Raw genomic sequence first — 18,560 nt, 5'->3', positions numbered from 1 at the left:
TTTCTATTGTCTGTACTTTTTGCGGTATGACTCCTCCCACACTTTGGACTGGCTATGAGTGTGTCATTTAAAAATCGTAGCCTGCAAATGGATAATGGTTGGTGCCTTTTAGTGAACGTTCCGGTCATCCTGTGTGATTCTTCCCTGTTAAGTCTATTAACCTTTTTATGTACCCTTTTTTTACTCTAATTTGCAACAACTAGACTTGATAAATCCAGCAATAGCATTTTGCACTCCGTAAGCAGCAAAATAATCTTATAGGTACTATCAGGCAAGAAGTTGCAACGTACTAGGTGACGGCTGCGCCATGGTCACAGCACATCTAACCCAACCCCCTTGTTTTGCTTGAACAGTGGAACGAATTAATGTCCTGCATCACGAAGAGCAGCTAGTACATGGCAATAGCATGTCACATCAGGATAACAAGTCAGCATTCCACTCCCACACAAAGCGTCTTTTGTAAAGCCTGACCGATAGGCTTATTTACTACTCAAAGTATTTGTGTGAAAGTTTTCCAGAAGAGGGAGTCATTTGCCAACAAATGAATGTCCGTTCCCTTCATCCACCAACTTGTTTCCGTATCCGACGCCACAATAAATGGCACTCCCCTTTCACTGGTTTGTTTGATGTTAACCAAAAATGTGCCCCCAAGCATCTGCAATGAAGCCTTACACAGTGTACTGGATGAGGTTTCTTTAAGCACTGAAGAGCACGTCGGACCCGCCCCGTTGCCCAGGGGACAAATTGACCACAGTAAAATGGTGCGTCAAGGCGATGAGGAACTAGGTTTAAAAAACATATACTTGTGTATTGTTTATTTATACTTGGTCTGTCTTGTTGTGTAAAGATGAGGAAGTCAACTGTGTTTTCAGTTGCTTGTAAATCATGTTTCATGCGCATTATGACTCCAGGTTATTTGTTCTGCCTTGAAATTAGACTTTTATACCCATTAAATCTGACAACAATGTTGCACTCAGCACGTCGGGCCAGGTCAACCAAAGTTTAATCATCTGCAAAGTATTATGGCTCTAATAATTCAACATCATTCACTTGCATATGGCCATGTCAGAACTGGGGTGGCTTGGTCAGCAAAATAACGATGGATTAAACCCAGATCTGTGACTGGGGTGAATGTTTTGCCATTGTGCAACATTCCGTCCATCATCTTTTGTGTTTTGCTGTTCACCCTATGTGGGAAGGGTATGCCCAGACGTGGGTCCCGTGCTCACTACGCCACTAGAGTCAAGCTATTCTGGCTGATGAAGGCTGATAGCCAGAAACCGGTCCTAGGATGCTTGATTCCGGTCCAGGGAAGATATGGCTTGGCAGTTCGGTCTGGACTGTTCCCATGAGGCACAGGGTCAAGATTGATTTGCATATGGCCATGTCTGAACTGGGGTAGCTTGGTGAGCAAAATAACGATGGATTAAACCCAGATCCGTGACTGGGGGTGAATGTTTTGCCATTGTGCAACATTCCGTCCATCATCATGTGTGTTTTGCTGTTCACCCTATGTGGGAAGGGTATGCCCATACGTGGGTCCCGTGCTCACTACGCCAATGGAGTCAAGCTATCCTGGCTGATGAAGGTTGATAGCCAGAAATCGGCCCATGATGCTTGATTCCGATCCAGGGAAGATATGATTTGGCAGTTTGGTCTGGACTGTTCCCAGGAGGCACAGGGTCAAGATTGATTTGCATAGGGCCATGTGTGAACTGGGGTGGCTTGGTGAGCAAAATAACGATGGATTAAACCCAGATCTGTGACTGGGGGTGAATGCTTTGCCATTGTGCAACATTCCGTCCATCATCTTGTGTGTTTTGCTGTTCACCCTATTTGGGAAGGGTATGCCCAGACGTGGGTCCCGAGCTCACTAAGCCACTGGAGTCAAGCTATCCTGCCTGAAGACGGCTGATAGCCAGAAACCGGTCCTAGGATGCTTGATTCCGGTCCAGGGAAGACATGTCTTGGCAGTTCGGGCTGGACTGTTCCAATGAGGCACAGGGTCAAGACTGATTTGCATATGGCCATGTCTGAACTGGGGTGGCTTGGTGAGCAAACTATCGATGGATTAAACCCAGATCTGTGACTGGGGGTGAATGCTTTGCCATTGTGCAACTTTCCGTCCATCATCTTGTGTGTTTTGCTGTTCACCCTATTTGGGAAGGGTATGCCCAGACGTGGGTCCCGAGTTCACTAAGCCACTGGAGTCAAGCTATCCTGGCTAAAGATGGCTGATAGCCAGAAACCGGTCATAGGATGCTTGATTCCGGTCCAGGGAAGACATGGCTTGGCAGTTCGGGCTGGACTGTTCCCATGAGGCACAGGGTCAAGACTGATTTGCATATGGCCATGTCTAAACTGGGGTGGCTTGGTGAGCAAAATAACGATGGATTAAACCCAGATCTCTGCCTGGGGGGTGAATGTTTTGCCATTGTGCAACATTCTGTCCATCATCTTGTGTGTTTTGGCCTGAGAAGATAGAGGCTCAAGACCTCAAGACCTAAAAAACGATAGTGAAGTAATCATGGAGAACCTTCAGGACTAGTCTAAAAGTACACACAAAAGAAACTGGACAAATGAAGAGTTCAAACAATAAAGTCCACTAAATAGTGGGCAAAAACAAATGAGCCTCTGAGAACAGAAATTGTACATAATAATTTACTAACACTGACTGATTGTCATTGATAAACGTGAGTGGTGTTCTAACTGATTTGACTCTGTGTTTGTGTACTAACTCTCCAGCTAAAGTCCAGTGCATGTGTACCTGAGCTAAGGGCAGCTGGTAGAATGTGTGAGCATATTTGGGATCTCTGTGTGATACAAACTCATCACACTGCATTTTTAAAAGGTCACCATAGGCCGCACAAGCTTGTGGCACCATCCCGTTACTGAGTCGCATGGAGTGTGCTTTCCAGAGGATGTGTTCGCAGAAATTTCTATTCTTGAAATAGGCATACATCAGCGTGATCTACGCCACCTCTGGGAAGGGAAGCAAAAATTCTACTTTTTATTCTCTTTGGCTTGTGGTTAAATAGATTTTCTGCGGCCTGATGACTAACTCAAATCATTTGTTCAATAGACTTGAAGGATTTATGTGCTTCCTGTGGCAATTAATTAACATCTGCATCACATTCTTAACACAGTTTTATCAGGGTTCTTAATTTCGTAATTTCTTAATTTAAACTCTTGTCTTTCAGACAATTAATTAATGTAATTCTTTGAGCAAGAATGCAAAGGTCCTTGTAAAATACTCTGTAGCTGCAGTAGTCTATATTATCCGACATGCTTTATTATTCATCTGAATATGTTTTATATTCTCTTTATTACAGGCACAGCACCAATACTATCTACATGTTCATTAAATATCACTCCAAAGGGTGAATCACACTTCCAAGGAAGCATAGAGTCAGTTGATACAGGTAGGTAATAAGTAAGTGGTTTTGCTATAGCCAATAATGCTCGCTTTGTACCTTCTGCCTTTTTGGGAGGCTCTTGAGCTGTAAGCAGAATACACTGTTACTTGAGCATGAACCTGGAGAAGAGACACTATCCGTTTCCCTTGTAAGTAATGCTGTATAAACAACCTCGGGGACTACAACATCATTATTAAATACTTAATGCTTTCCTTGATTCAAAATTCTCTTATGCTTCAATATAAGTTCATGTTTTCAGCTATTAGTTAAATATAACTACGGTTCCTCTGAAGGGAACCTTTTCACAACACCACTTATTAGAAGGTTCCTATAAGGGACAAGGAGACTGTCCCCACCGAGGTCAGTCACCACTTCCACGTGGATCTTCAAACTGGTACTCTTACAGTTAAGGAAATATCCCTTTGAACAGTTTTGCATTTTTGAGCTATGTTAAATTCAGGTGGACCATCACACCTACCCTGTGAAAGGTGAAAGAAAAAGCAAACAAGTAAAGCTGCACAGTAAATAAAACTACTCCATCCACAACAAATATCACATCAACAGGTAAATAAAGAATTCAAAGACAGTGACTATGCACTGGGGCTCTTGGATCTTATTTATAAAGTCATTGTGGTCAGGCACTGCCTTACATCTGGTTGATGTCCAAAAGAGAAAACATAGGGACAATTCTAGACCCAACAACTAGATGGCAAAATAATGCTTTGCACCTTAGTCCTCTAAAGTTTCAGGTTCCTTATATTGGTTTGCAGTGTCAAAAGCACATACATAAATCTCAGATTTTTACAAAATAATGGCATGAATTGCAAGCAAAACATTTTGGAAACAGAGTCAGGCAATCATTGTTTACAATTTGTGCTCAATGCAGTTCATGCTTTAACTCAGAGAAATTATTAAGGCAGTGCAAGCCCATAAGAAAAGTTGTTCCCCTTTGCGCGAAGCCATTGCAACTGTTCTGAAAAACTGCCTTACGATAAGTTACTATCAATTGTCCAGGCAAACAAATCTAGCAACTGGAAGCCTCTTTACAAATCAATGCATTCCCTATTGTCTCCATTTACTTTTTATATACCATGCCCCCACATCAGGAAGGCTCTATCTCTAGGTGGAGAAGCGTGGCTCAGTGGTTAGAGGCGGCAGACCCGGAAGCTGAGATCGACCGTGGACCAGGGTTCAATTCCCCGCCTCGGCAGGTCTCGGGCTCAAAATTCCACGGACTCGACAATTCTCGCTCTGGTGCCTACTCAACTCACGGGGTCACACTCTGCGACTCTGGGCAATAGCTTGCTTAATCTCCACTACGGCCCCTCGCGGCGGGATGCCTGGCTTTCACCTTGTGGACACCCTGCCGGGGTTTCTCATAGGGGAATACCAGGACGGGTTCCCTAAGCAAGCGCCGGGACGCTTACGGGCAGCTGTGCGCTTTACAAGTCCAATACATTTACATTTACATTTACATCACCTTTAAATACTATGTTTGTTGAACAGCAAGACTTTGTGAACACATAGACTATCTACCCAAATTAATTAACTTGACTGTACCCTACAATTGTAAGGCGATTCAGCAGAACTAAAACTTTTGCTTGCTTGGTCGTATGGATTCTAAGGACTGAACAGGCACCAAGCACACATTCATAGAAACTAGATACTATCACCATGGCTCCTTCAAAAAGAGGCAGTAATTTAAAGATAGGTTGTTTGTATCAGATATGATCTCTTTAATAATGGTAGAATTATGTCAATAAAATATTGAGGGACATATTTTCCATAAATAGTAGCTAATGCACCAGTGCTCCTCACCGTTACCTTATAATACACATTTTATACAATAATTTTTCTGATGACATGCTTTTTCAACCACTATGTTTAATGCTTTCATACGGGTCAATATTAAAAAATAAATGTTAGTAAAATGCAAATGGGTGTTTATTGGTATGGAAACCCTGACTTCATGTTCTCTATCACAGAAATGCCATGTTTTCTGTACCAGTATCTCCGATGCCTCAAAACAGATGTGCATACAAGTTGGTCAGAAAGTAAAAGGCTCCCATGGCAAATCTGTTTTATAGATTTTTCGTTGCGGTCACTATTATAATATATGCAGTTTTTATTCATTCCATTTGGGGGAATTATGGTGTGCAATATTCTGGTGATTAGCTTTACTTTAGCATTATTATGCGAAATGTAAGCAAAAGTACATGAAACTACTTGTAATTACGCAAAGTAAGCATTTGGTGCTGTCTTTTAGCATGAATTGCATCCTCATTTCTACTTTGGATGCAAGGATGCATTTTGGGCTGAAAAGTAGTGCAAAAAGCAAACACACAATGAAAAACAGCCACTCATGCTCTGTTGTTCGTGTTGTTCTAGTGAATTCGTAGTAAATGTTTACTGTGAATAGTGTGTTATTATGTGATGCGGCTTGATAGTGCAATTTTGCGATTTTCATATAATAAGAGTTATATGAAAATACCGGAATTATGCCGATTACACTGGCATAAAGACCGAGCCTAGTATTTTCCATCCAGTACTGAAGATTTGCTGACAACAATATATTGCTATTAGTTTGACAATTCTAGCATGATCTGAGCTTGAAAGCACACCTTACATTCCATTTACAACTTGGAGTATAAAATCAGTGTACTGTGGATTTATTATAATATGTGATTGCTTTAATTTTATAACAAATGTTGATTTATTCTTTAGCATGATGATAGTTTTTTTCTTCACTTTGCAACAGGTGGTTTAACTAGCATATCTGTATGTTCATGGATTCCTAAATCACAGGAGGAATCCAATTGCCAGAAAAATGTTGAGCAGCTTACTTCAGGTATGTGTGAACCACATGATCTCTCACAGTGCAAGATTATCCCTGTAATCTCCCTTACCCTAATTGGAAACAATTTCCACAGTAAGCATGGTTGAACAAAATTTTATTATCGGCATATCAAGAGTCTGATTTATGTGGGTGATATAGAAACACAGCACTGTGGCTCACACCCCAATAAAACCTAGTGTAAAAAAACAAAATCTTCTGTCTATTGCCACTTTAAGAACCCACAACAAAACACACATTTAGTCTCAAAGTAGAAAAGCATTGGAAAATATCGTTTTGTTTACTAGATTCTTTATCATAACAGCTACAGTAACATATTACAAATAAACCATCATGAGAGCATGAAACAAAACAAAGCCCAAGGTGTTTAGATTAAGCATACAAAAAAACAGTTGCATTTAGGTGGCAGGGGTTGTATGATGTATCCACTGCAAATGCAACTCTAGCATTTGCTGCAGAAATGGCATGGAAACAACATGCAACCTGACAAGGGGAGAAGGAGGGGAAAAGTCTCCAACTTGTATCAAATCCTAATTGATGTCCTGTATTCAACCCCGCCTCTCTATCTGCAAGGGAATACTATCAAGACTGCCTTAGTCTGACCTACACAGGTGAAGACTGGCCAAGTGTGATGGAGACGTACGGCTACCCTCCTAGAGAAGCCAGGTTAAAATTAATGCATTTCAACATTCTGCATAACTGGTACTGGTCTCCATATATGCTGAAAGGGCACAACTGATTCCTGAAGACAATTGTTGGAGGTGTAACACTGCAGGGTGTGATATTGCTCATGTTGTATTGTACTGTGTGCAACCACAGGCAAATTGTACATGAGTTAGTCGCAAACTGAATAAATCCTGTCTTTACTCCACTGTGTAGTCAGCCAAGCTGGAATTGTTGCACAATGCATCTGACATGGAAGGTGTTGCTTCTCAATGGTGCTGCTGGATGGCGACTGCATTGGTGGTGGCTACAATCTGTGTATTTTTGTACACTGGTGCAGACCACTCTGCTCATATTAAATGGAGCAGTGAGCTCTTCCATCTAGCCACCTATGAGAAACATGTATTTAGACTCCATAAATATCAGTGTTTGAAAATATCTGTGAACCATTTCTGGACACCAATGCACCACGGAATGAGCACAAGCCCCACCCACAGGACTAGATCCTACCCTGAACTTTGAGCTGCCAACTTACAATCGGAAATGCTCACTGGTGAGGTTAGAGCCTAATAAATGCATTGTACATACATATACCCTCCCCCTTTTGCACATTTCTTATATCTCCCTGAGCCAACTCATGCATTTTATCGATGACCCCGTCCACCTCTTCTTATCTATCCTATTAACTTCAATGGACAATGCAAGCAGGATGTTATGGTAGGTGAAGTTAGAGTTCAGCACTGCAGTGAGCATATAGTATAATGGATTGGAACATGTTATCTTATGTTTGCACAGCGAGGAACATGGGTAATTTCTGTGTTTAGAAATGTGAGTGACTCATAGGGCCACAGTAACATTGTCATTGATCCTAATTGATGTGCTTTTTCAAAATAAGCAAACTCATAAAGAAATGATACAAAAACAACATACAACAGTGCAGACAAAATATGAATGTTATGAGGTACAGTTGTGACTTTGATAGCCCACCGCTAGAATTATGTTTGAAACACAAGAAGTATTATTTTGTATTGCACCTAACATTCTCTAAGCCAAATTAACTTTTAATCTGTATCACTGTAAAACAGTTCTCCCTGCAAATCAACGTAGAAGACTTTAAAGTAGGGTGGCCCTTCTGTTCTGCATCACATGACATTAGAATCAAACTATGACTAGCAAGATCCTCATACCATATATGCACACACCAATGAAGAAATGTTTGCTGCATACTTTTTTGAGTGGATATACTGTACTGTCAGGTATCACTCATTACATGATATTTTTTACTATCCTTTGAAGGAAGACCACCCTGGAGTTGTGACATACGTATACTCTATACCTTAGAAGTAACATAGTTAATTGGAATTAGGACGAAAATAACCAGAATTGTTAATGATTGCATGTAGACACACCTTAGTGTCCTCTCTAAGGATTGGTGGGAGGGTGATAGTTGGTAAATGGGCATGTTTTTCTAAGTGACAACTTCTGTATAGATTCAAAATGTTTGTATACCTTTAATCTGATCAACATTGCCTGTCTTCTAAATTCATGTGTCATGACACTCAGTTGTAATGTTCTCGGGTATGTCAAGTAGTTAACCACAGATAGCTTCCATATCAACTTTGTTAATACAGTGAGAGTTTAAGTCTTCCTGTAGGGTTGCATGCTCACAACTTGGTGGCTAATCCTATTTGATTTGATTTCACGTTCTATGGAATTAAACCTGCATTGCATGTTGTAACACTTTGAGACATGTTTTTATAGCTTGCCAGCCAACTAACATCCCTGATGTAGTAGTAATGATCAAGGCTGAGGAACAATCAGTTTGCAAAAAGGAGCTGAAATTGGAGGAATCTGGAATCCACAGTGTTCAGACTACAGGTGAGTTGATAGCTCTTAGATGATGACACATTTCTATTTCAGGAAAAAGGCAGGTGGTTTGTTTAGGGTCTCAGTTGTAGTTTGGATAACAAGTGACTTGTAGCCTCTATCATTTATAACGTTGCCCTTTTCCTGTCACTACACTGCCCCTATTTTCTCTTGCCCAGTATAATTTCAATACTATTGTAGCCCCACATTGGGTCAATTCTAAGGGTCTTGGGACCTGATGTAAAGTTAAGTGTTAAAGAAAAGTCCTTTGATTCGTGGAGAAAGTTTATAATGCAGTGGAGAAACAGCTACTGGCAGTATTTCCACTGCTATACGGATGGTCTGATTTTTCACTGGTAGAGTCTCATGTGATTGTACCATATCTTCCCCACGTTGGAGGACTTTTAGTTACCACCAAAGTATAAAGCTGACATTGAATGTCTTGTTCCAGCGGAAATGTCTGGGGTCAATCTCTGATTTAAACCTAATCTTTATAGTGAGTTCAAGGTGCTGTAGCATAACACCCAGGCAATTATGACTGATCCCAATACTTGAATACTTGTCTCCCTTTTCCTGTGAACTTTGGATTTAATTGTTGAGAATGGCCCTCTAAAACATCTTAAGGCGTTGGGACTCATTTAAAGTTTGGAAGAGCTACACCAAGCTGCTAGTTCTCCTGCCTAATTATTTTGAGGTGGGGCAAACTAAATTTTTCAATAGGCAGCCATTCACAGTGGTGTTTACCTCTCCCTATTAGGGTGGGATGACCATCACTGAATTTCTCTGCCTGACACCCCTTGACGGAGCATGTTCTTATCTGATAGCAAAATGAACAATTTCCTCAACTCACTGGAATCTCTGTGGGTATCATGGCCAATGTCTTCCTGTGTTTATAAAACAAACTTCTGATTCTGGAGTTTATTTTGTAAAAACAGCAGATTTTTCAGAGACGAGCAAAAGAAACATAGCGCCCATTCTGCAACCTCTTGTATCTACTGAGCACCTTCTACTATGGTGATTTCTCTGAGCTCAGCAGGATCTCCACCAGGTAGGCACAGATCTAATGTTGGGCAAGCCTCTGCCTAAGGAGAGGATGTCATAACATCTGCTGACCTTGCAAGCTGGATTTCTGCTAAGGTCAACATGAATTCCTGTATTTTATTTCCTAGCCATTTTCAAGAAATTATAGAAACATTTTACTATCTAGATTTACCTCACAGGATAAGTATTAGCAGGTTGTTTTTCTCTGCAAAGGACTGTTGCTAAATTTTATGTGATGACTGTAAGAAGACTGATTAAGTGATTGAAGTTGACTCCAATATTTCTGGATGATCTCATAGAATCACAACAAAAATTGAACATTTTAAAACATCCAGGGAAATAATGAACCAACTTGTAAATGCGAAAAGTTAGATAAAGTCAGGAAGAAATCAGGATACTGTCTGATATAGCAAATGGGTTTTTTAAATGTCAGAGTAGACATTCCTATTGTGGTAGTGTGATTGCACACTCTGCCCTTATTCTTCTGGAGATGTACCTACAGAGTTTATGAGTTGCTCCACTTAGGGTCTGTAAAGTATACTGTCAGATTTCATGTATTTATGTCCTGACAGTCCTGCTACACTGTGTTAACAATGGGTTTTGACTGCACAGGGATCAAACAGATATATTGTTAATAGTATACATGAAGTGGACTTTGGGTCAGCCCCTTTCAACCATTGGCTTACTTTCACCAGCTTATTTTAGCCATTAGCTTGTCACTGTCAAATATATCTTTGCTGATCCCAATATTCACCGCTCACCTAATGGCAATGTGTGTTTGGGTGTATGATTCTGCCTCCAATTGAATGCTTGCATGGAACTGCATTTGGATCTACTTTACATCTGTAGCCTTTTTTGTCCGCACCTGCCAGTCTCCCTCCCTACTTCTTGTGAGTCTCACACATTTCACTCCAGCTCTTCCTTCCATTCCCTGTGGGGTTCTCATTCCCCCCACTTACCATCCTATTGTATTTACGAAACCTCTGTCAACTCTTCATCACCCAGTACCAACCAGCTGCTTTCTTTCATAATTCATCATGGCCCCTCTCTTTCTCCTGTGCACCTTTTGTCGCAGATCCACCCTCCACTCTCTCTTTGTCCTCCCTCCCACCCCACCCTTAGTTTGGCCTGCTTGTCATCCCTGTCACCCGCTCTCCTTCTCCCGCTCCCTCTTTGCCTTTTACACTCTTCTCTTGTAATGGTTTCCAATTAATGCTACTAGGAATGGCTATTTTCGATTTTTCCTTAAAACATAGGGCAGGCTATACAGAATGTTGCCTTGCCTTCAATACCATCCTCTTTTGTTTCTATGACAAAAGAAGATTCAGAGGCATGGCAAGCTGAAGTGTAGGTCTTAATTTCTTTCAATGTTGTAGTAACAAAGGAATGACGGCAAAGAAGGCAGCAATGCCATCTGCCATTATATTAACTAGAAAGAAATATAGGATTGTACAAATGCATGGATGTCTTTACTACAGTTTACCACTTTGTTTCTCTGCCTGACTGTAATGTACTTAAGCTACATGCTTGCACACATTAAACCCAGACATGTTGCTATTGTCAATCCTTGTTTTTTAAAAACATTCCTACCATGTAATAACCCATAATGCTTCTGCGTATCTTGATTTTGACCAATAATATTGCTCACAATCTCTATGTTTTTAATATTACACTGAGCACATGGTGGTTGTAATTTTTCCTTTTGACTTGTTAGATCACTGTTTCTGATTGTACATGATAATTTACCCACGTTTGTCATCAAGAAGTGCCCCTTACCATCTGATTTAAGCCCACTCTTTAGCACATTTGAATCTGTGTTTAGTTCTCGCTATCAGTTAGTCAGCCACCATACCAGTGGCTTCCACCAGAAGGATCCGTAAGTAATTCAGTGGCCTTCTGTGTGGAACCATGTAGAAAGGTTCACTCAGGATAAATGACATCAAAAACTGAGCCTTGATAGATTTCCCTGTTTTCCCTTCCAGAAAAAGCTATGTGCCAGATGTGACTTCCAATTGAGAACCCACTGTGGGAATTGAGATTCCTTAAATGCAGTGCATGAAAGTTTTAAAAATAGTGAATTTGCTAATAGGGCACACAAATTACCATGAATTACAACTTCATGGTAATTTGCAAAAACTTTGAAAAATGCACTAAAGTGCATTTTTCAAAGTTTCATGTTGCGCACACACATGCCCTAAGAGCATGTGTGTGCGCAACATATGTGCACAGATCAATTTCAGGGGTGCAACAGGGTGTCCTTTGGACACCCCTGCACCCTTGAAATCACAATCTCAATTTGCGATTCGCTAATTGCGATTCGCAAATTGAGATTGTCCTCCCATTCATTCCTATGGGCCTGTAGGCCCATAGGAATGAATGGGGAGGTATTCCTTAATTGCAACTCGCAATTTGCGAGTTCCAATTAAGGAATTCTAAGAAATCGCTATTTCTTTAGTGATTTCTTGATGCATTCCATTTTGCTATTCCTTAATAGCGAATCGGTATTTTTCGCTATTAAGGAATCGCAACATGGGTTGTTGATGCATCTGGGGGTATGTCTCTTTTATACACAGGTGTACAACATTGGTTAATTTCTATATGCACTATGAGAGTTAATATGATAGTCTTGATAAAGATGTTTTAAGTGAGGAAAATACCATTGAAACACATCAATGCCTTTGACTCCTAATCTGTGATGTTGGCTGGCACAACAGATAAAATATTTTTAACATATCGAGTTCCAGCCTTAACTTAACTTCGTCACAGATAGGTTTTATTGATGATGAAGTGCATTGTCTTGTTGATACCCTCATTTTAGATATTTCTATCTTCTTCTTTGATTATTCGCTGCATATGTAGCATCTGTGGTACACTACCGTGTATTTGTATGTGATGTATTGGATCTGATTGCTTTTTGACATTGGTTTTTAATGTAATGAATTGATAACAAGGTTTTATTATTGATTGTATAACCGTATTAGTATATCTGCATAGCTGCACACTATATGTGCATTATTCTGTATTTTTTGCTCTCTTTTTGTGTGTGAACTGATCTATGTGGTTTGGATGATTGTGAAGAATAGTATGTATCCTATCGTCACCAAAGGAAACACGGATGTTTATTGAGCTTATAACTGAACCCTATTTCTTTGGTTGTAAGGGGTCCCTCTCATTTGTTTTTTGAGTAATGAAACTGGCCAGCACTGGGACATAACTGCTCATGCAAGTATGACCTCACATTTAAAATGAAGCACCCTTCTTTAGGGGTGTCAGTCCTGCTGTAGGGGTGACTTACATGTATCACATGCAGTGGTAGGAGACATGGCACACAGGGATATGTGGCATGTAGTGTTTTCACTTCTGTCTGCACCAAGACACGCAACCTGCAATAGCAGCCTTGAATGTGCTTGGTGAGGGGTAACTTAGGGCAACACAAATCATGAAGCAGCCCTTGTGAGGCCCTCCTTCAGTTCCCCAGGGCCTAAGTACCAAGTTACCATTTACTATGGACTTCAAGTGGTAGCTCAAGATTTTGCCAATTTGGAAACAATTTCACAGTTTTGTGAAAAAGCTCTGGCACTGGGGTCCTGGTTAGCAGGACCCCAGTGCACTTTCAGTCAAATTCACTTAATTTACCAGGCAAAAGGTGGGGGTGACCATGGCAAAAAGGGGCACTTTCCTACAGTATCCTAACATTGGAAAGCAGTAGTACAATCCCTATTATAATTAACCTGTGATACACTACGCTTTCTAACACTCATCCTCGGTTGTACAGTTTTTGCTTTCTGCTGTTTAATGTGTGGTTATACTGGTCTTTCCTGCAAAGTGTTTGCTCTTTGCTTCTTCAACCCTCATAATCCCATTTGGATGTGATCCTTTGACTCATTTAGGAATTTTCATCCAGTCTTTATAATTTCTTAGCAAACATTTGTGAGCTTGGTTTCACCTTGTTGCAAGCCTTTACTTTTCTGGTCACCTCCATGGAGATAACTCTCTGTGTTTAGACAAATGAATTGTTTTCCTTTTGTTGTGGTGATTAATTGTACATCTGAAGTTCTGCCATTTGTATACTTATTCTACCTACTTTTGTGTCCTGCTATATGTTTCTCTTTTTCTCTTTTTTCATAACATTTTGTAATATAAATCATGTTGGTCATGACATTTAAAAAAAAAAATCATACCTATAAATAATGTATTGACCAGTTTTTTTATCCTACAGGCAATGGATCTATAAACCCAAACACAAAAGCAGAAGATTTCATATGTTCTATCGAAGCAACAGAGATTTTTGACACTCCATCAGGATTTGATAATGAGTGGCCACACAGCACTGACAACGGAGTAAGGCAATGTTGTTGCACTGAACATGACCAGAGTCTCGATCAAAGGGAAATTTGCGGCAACCTCCAAAGGACCCATACTGGTGTGCGACCATTTCAGTGTCCTGAGTGTACCAAAAGCTTTGCTCAGAAAGCAGGACTCATTTTCCACCTGAGGACACATTCAGGAGAAAAACCTTACAAATGCAATCAATGTGGAAAAAGCTTCAGTCGAAAGGGGGTTCTTAGGATTCACCAGAGAACACATATGATAGAGAAACCTTTCCAATGTACCATGTGCAACAAAAGCTTTGATCACCGTGAAAGTCTAATTTGTCATAAGAATTGGCATTCTAGATTAATGAAACATGAACGTAGAAAAAAAGCACTAGGCTCTTTCAGCCATTCCAATATGAGAACATTTCAGTGTACTGAATGTGAACAGAGTTTTACTCGTAAAGGCGTTCTCATGAATCATCAGAGGACACATATGGAAGTGAGGCCCTATCAATGTAGTGAATGTAACAAAAGCTTTGCTCAAAAAGCAGTTCTTATAAACCACCTCAGAATTCATTCAGGGGAGAGACCTTATCAATGCAGTCAATGCAGCCAAAGCTTTAGTCGGAAAGGGATACTTGTAAATCACCAGAGAACACATACCGGAGAGAAGCCTTACCAGTGTTCCCTTTGTAACAAACGGTTTGCTCAAAGTGGAAGTCTTCGTACTCATGAGACTTGGCATTCCAGAATTAAAGAGAGAGAGACCCCTAAAAGAACAAAAATACAAACCTTTCCATGTACTATGTGTGAGAAAGTCTTCAGGCTCAAAGGAGTTCTTATGAATCATCTGAGGACACACATGGAGGTAAAGCCATATCAATGTAATGAATGTGACAAAAGTTTTGCTCAGAAAGGAAGCCTGATTGACCATCAGAGAACACATTCAGGAGAGCGACCTTATAAATGTACCGAGTGTGACCAAAGCTTCAGTCGGAAGGGGATTCTAGTATCTCACCAGAGAACTCATACTGGTGAGAGACCCTACCAGTGTGCCCTTTGTAGTAAAAGCTTTGCTCAGAGTGGCGGTCTTAGGAGTCATGAAAGATGGCATTCAAAATGTATAGGTCTTTCTAATGAGCCACTTTGAAACATTTTCATTGTGCTAAATGTGAATAAAGGTTCAGTCACTGGTGTTAATATTGTTCATCTCAAGATACATCTGTTTTGAATCTGGATCAATGTAATTAGTGTGTTGTCAGTGCTGACACTGACCAGCTTACTATCTACCATAGTACATATTTAGTAAGAAGACATTACTTTTTTATTTTTTATTTGTATTGTTCCACTGTTGCAATATAGGAGAGAACACAAAAATCAATAAGTGTGATGCCCTTATAAATGATAAAAATACATCACACATCAAGTCTCCATATGCTCATGGAGGATCCCCAGATATACATACTCATTTTATGCTTTCTTACCCCCTTTACGAAGTACAGACTCCATTCCAAATTAAACAAATTATACAATTTGGCCCGCCAGAATTCAAATGCTGGAGGCTCCGATTGTAGCCAATCTGATGCTATGCATAATCGTGCAGCAGTCATTGCAACAAATAAGAAATACCTATGTTTATACAAGGGAGTCCCCTTTTCAACAGCTTGACCAGTCCCTATTAGTATAAGAGCCGGAGAGCTCTTAAGCGTAGTCCGAAGCATTTCTGACAAAATATTTTCAATACCATACAAAAAATGAGACAGTTTAACACAATTATACAAAATATGAAGACTATCTGCCTTGTCGCTCCCACATGGAAAGCATTTACCATCATATCGGCTTTCCCACTTAAGCATGCGATCAGGGGTATAATACAAATTAAATGCTGTTTTAAAAAAATTCGCTTTCAAATTGGCTGAGAGAAGAACTTCCCCAGAGGTAATAATAGCATTTTCTTTTGAAAAATCTTGTTCCCCCAGAGTGACTGCCAATATGCATTATATTTCTCAATATCATCCGGCCTAGTTGATAATAATATTTTATATAATGTCCCGATTTTCTCTTGCCGTCAGACGGCCTCTACCAAGCCATTAGATGTAAGGGTCATATGCTTTCGACTAAGAAAGTCACGAATTCGGAGATATTTAAAAAATGATGAGTATCTGATCGCTACACCACGGGCAGGTAGCCGTGGTCTGACCGCCCCATTTCTTTGTAAAAGATCTTAGTGGTAACGTCCCAACTCTGAACTGGTGGTACAGTTTCCTGTAAATACTCTTGGTAATAACATCCCAATAGATTATAATAAGTTAGTCCATCCAAGACCGATATTTTACGTAACTACCTCCATACTGTAAATACTGCTTCCAAAACTTTAAACCTAGTCCTTTTGTAGTAATTACCTTCGAGCTCTTTAAATAAACATCTGCTAGCCTCAGTCCATAAGATTAGCTGAAATATAGACGGTGCTTCAGCTATATTGTCTACTTAATCCCCAATCAGTATTATATGCATCCTTTGCAAAAAACAAACATAATAATAAAGAATAAAATCTGGTATGGCCGACCACCTCTTTCAATTGGCAGTGTCATCAATCTCATAGCCCGTTGCGGTTTACCAGGAGCCCAGAGAAATTTAGAGCAGAGCGACTGCAGCTGTTGCAAGTGGCTTAGGGGTATCTCCAAGGGAATGGATCTAATAAGTATAATACTTTAGACAAAATGTTCATTTGTATGATATTCCCTCTACCAATTATAGTAAAGTGAAGACGTCCTAATCTATCAAAAGATTGTCTTATATTCTGTAATAGTGACGACCAATTTACTTCTACTAGATCTTTCATTGCTGTTTTAGTTTTGATATCCAGGTATGTAACTTCAGAAACTATTTTCAGTGCATACAACTTGCGTTTTTGAGACATTGAGTTTCTAGCCAGAGACCTGACCAAACTCAAATGCCAACCGCTCAATCTCTAAGAGGGCCGTAGCCGGGTCGGCAAACGTCACAGCTATATCATCCGCATACGCGAAAACTGAATAAGGAATATCCTGTGCAAAAAAAGGTCTTATCAACTGACTATTAGATAACATTTCAACAAAAGGGTTTATATATAAAGCAAAAAGTAAAGGGGAACAGCAGCATCCTTGCCTAGTTCCTCTTGTAATTTTGATTATCTCTGATCTCATATCCATAGCAGCAATTCTAGCGACTGGAGAAGCATAAAGTCCCTGTATTGCCATCATAAAACCACTCCCAAAGCCTGCCCGGTTCATCACTTTCCAATGATAATGCCATTCCACGCGATCAAACGCTTTCTCAGTGTCTAATACAATTAACCCAAGTTTCCGTTTCTCAGCTTGAGCAATATCAAAAAGAGTAACAACTTTATTAACATGTGTGACAGTACCCCTATCCGGAATAAATCCATGTTGATTTACTGAAACTAATGAGGTTATAACTTTTGAGATACGGTTGGCCAAAATTTTTGAGTACATTTTACTATCACAGTTAAGTAAAGAAATCGGGCGATATGAACCGGGCAGCTCTGGAGCTTTAAACGTTTTATTAAAAACCGCTATAAATGTCTTCATCCCATGATTTAGGTGCCAACCCTACTTGCGCTGCCTTAAATGTTTCAAGCATTGTATCCTTCAACTGTGCAAAAAAAACTTATAAATCTCCCCTGGGAGAGGGTCAGGGCCCGTCGCCTTTCCTACTGCTAAACTTTTCACTGCCGTGTCTAGTTCTTCAATCGTAAGTGGGCTATCCTGAAACTCTATCTTACTGGGGTCTAATTGATTAAAAATCCCCCCGGGTATTACTGGGTCATCTCCCTCGTCCCGACTCTGCTGTGTATAAAGCTCTGTGTAATACTGATGAAAAATAGCTAAAATCTTCTCTGAGTCATAGCATAATTCTCCTGAAGAGTCTATTAAGCCCGCAATACGTCGCGAGGCTTCCTGCATACGCAGCCTTAGAGCAAGGCACCTCCCTGTTGCTTCCCCACACTCGTGGCTTTGCTTTTTATATGCCAAGTATTTCCTCGCAGTCCCAATATTCCAGACCCCAGTAATTTTTGCTCGACACCTAACAACAGCATCTTCAATATCCAAAATATTCCCCCGTTCTATTATCCCTTGAGTCAACTTCTCCTCTGTTGTTCTAAGAGCGGAATACAGGTCTCGCATTTCTAATTTAAGTTTCCTTTGATGAGAAATGCCATAGCTCAAAACTTCGCCCTTAAAACAGGCCTTAAATGAGTCCAATACAATATCTATACGGGCAGAGTGTGTATTAATATCAAAATATTCTGTAATCCATTTTGACATGTGCCCCTTAAATTGATCATCTGCACATAGTTTCCGATCAAAAGTGAAGCTTCTACTTATCCGATCTATCCATAAA

At 40.2% G+C, this 18,560-nt stretch overlaps 1 protein-coding gene across 1 annotated transcript in view; it reads left to right on the top strand.

The window, feature by feature from the left end:
• The window catches only part of LOC144770850 (uncharacterized), a 67,635-nt gene extending 52,279 nt beyond the window's left edge, over positions 1 to 15,356 (top strand). Inside the window, exons 6-9 of the mRNA XM_078655630.1 lie at positions 3,333 to 3,422; positions 6,175 to 6,264; positions 8,695 to 8,811; positions 14,060 to 15,356. Of these exons, the coding sequence (XP_078511756.1) occupies positions 3,333 to 3,422; positions 6,175 to 6,264; positions 8,695 to 8,811; positions 14,060 to 15,306 (1,544 nt within the window). The 3' untranslated portion in view covers positions 15,307 to 15,356. The remainder of the gene's footprint in view (positions 1 to 3,332; positions 3,423 to 6,174; positions 6,265 to 8,694; positions 8,812 to 14,059) is intronic.
• The last annotated feature ends 3,204 nt before the right edge of the window (positions 15,357 to 18,560 follow it).

The sequence above is a fragment of the Lissotriton helveticus genome, chromosome 7 (assembly GCF_964261635.1).
Source record: "Lissotriton helveticus chromosome 7, aLisHel1.1, whole genome shotgun sequence".
Taxonomy (NCBI): domain Eukaryota; kingdom Metazoa; phylum Chordata; class Amphibia; order Caudata; family Salamandridae; genus Lissotriton; species Lissotriton helveticus.
Note: the sequence above shows the minus strand (reverse complement) of the source record. Positions and strands in the feature narration are given on the sequence as shown.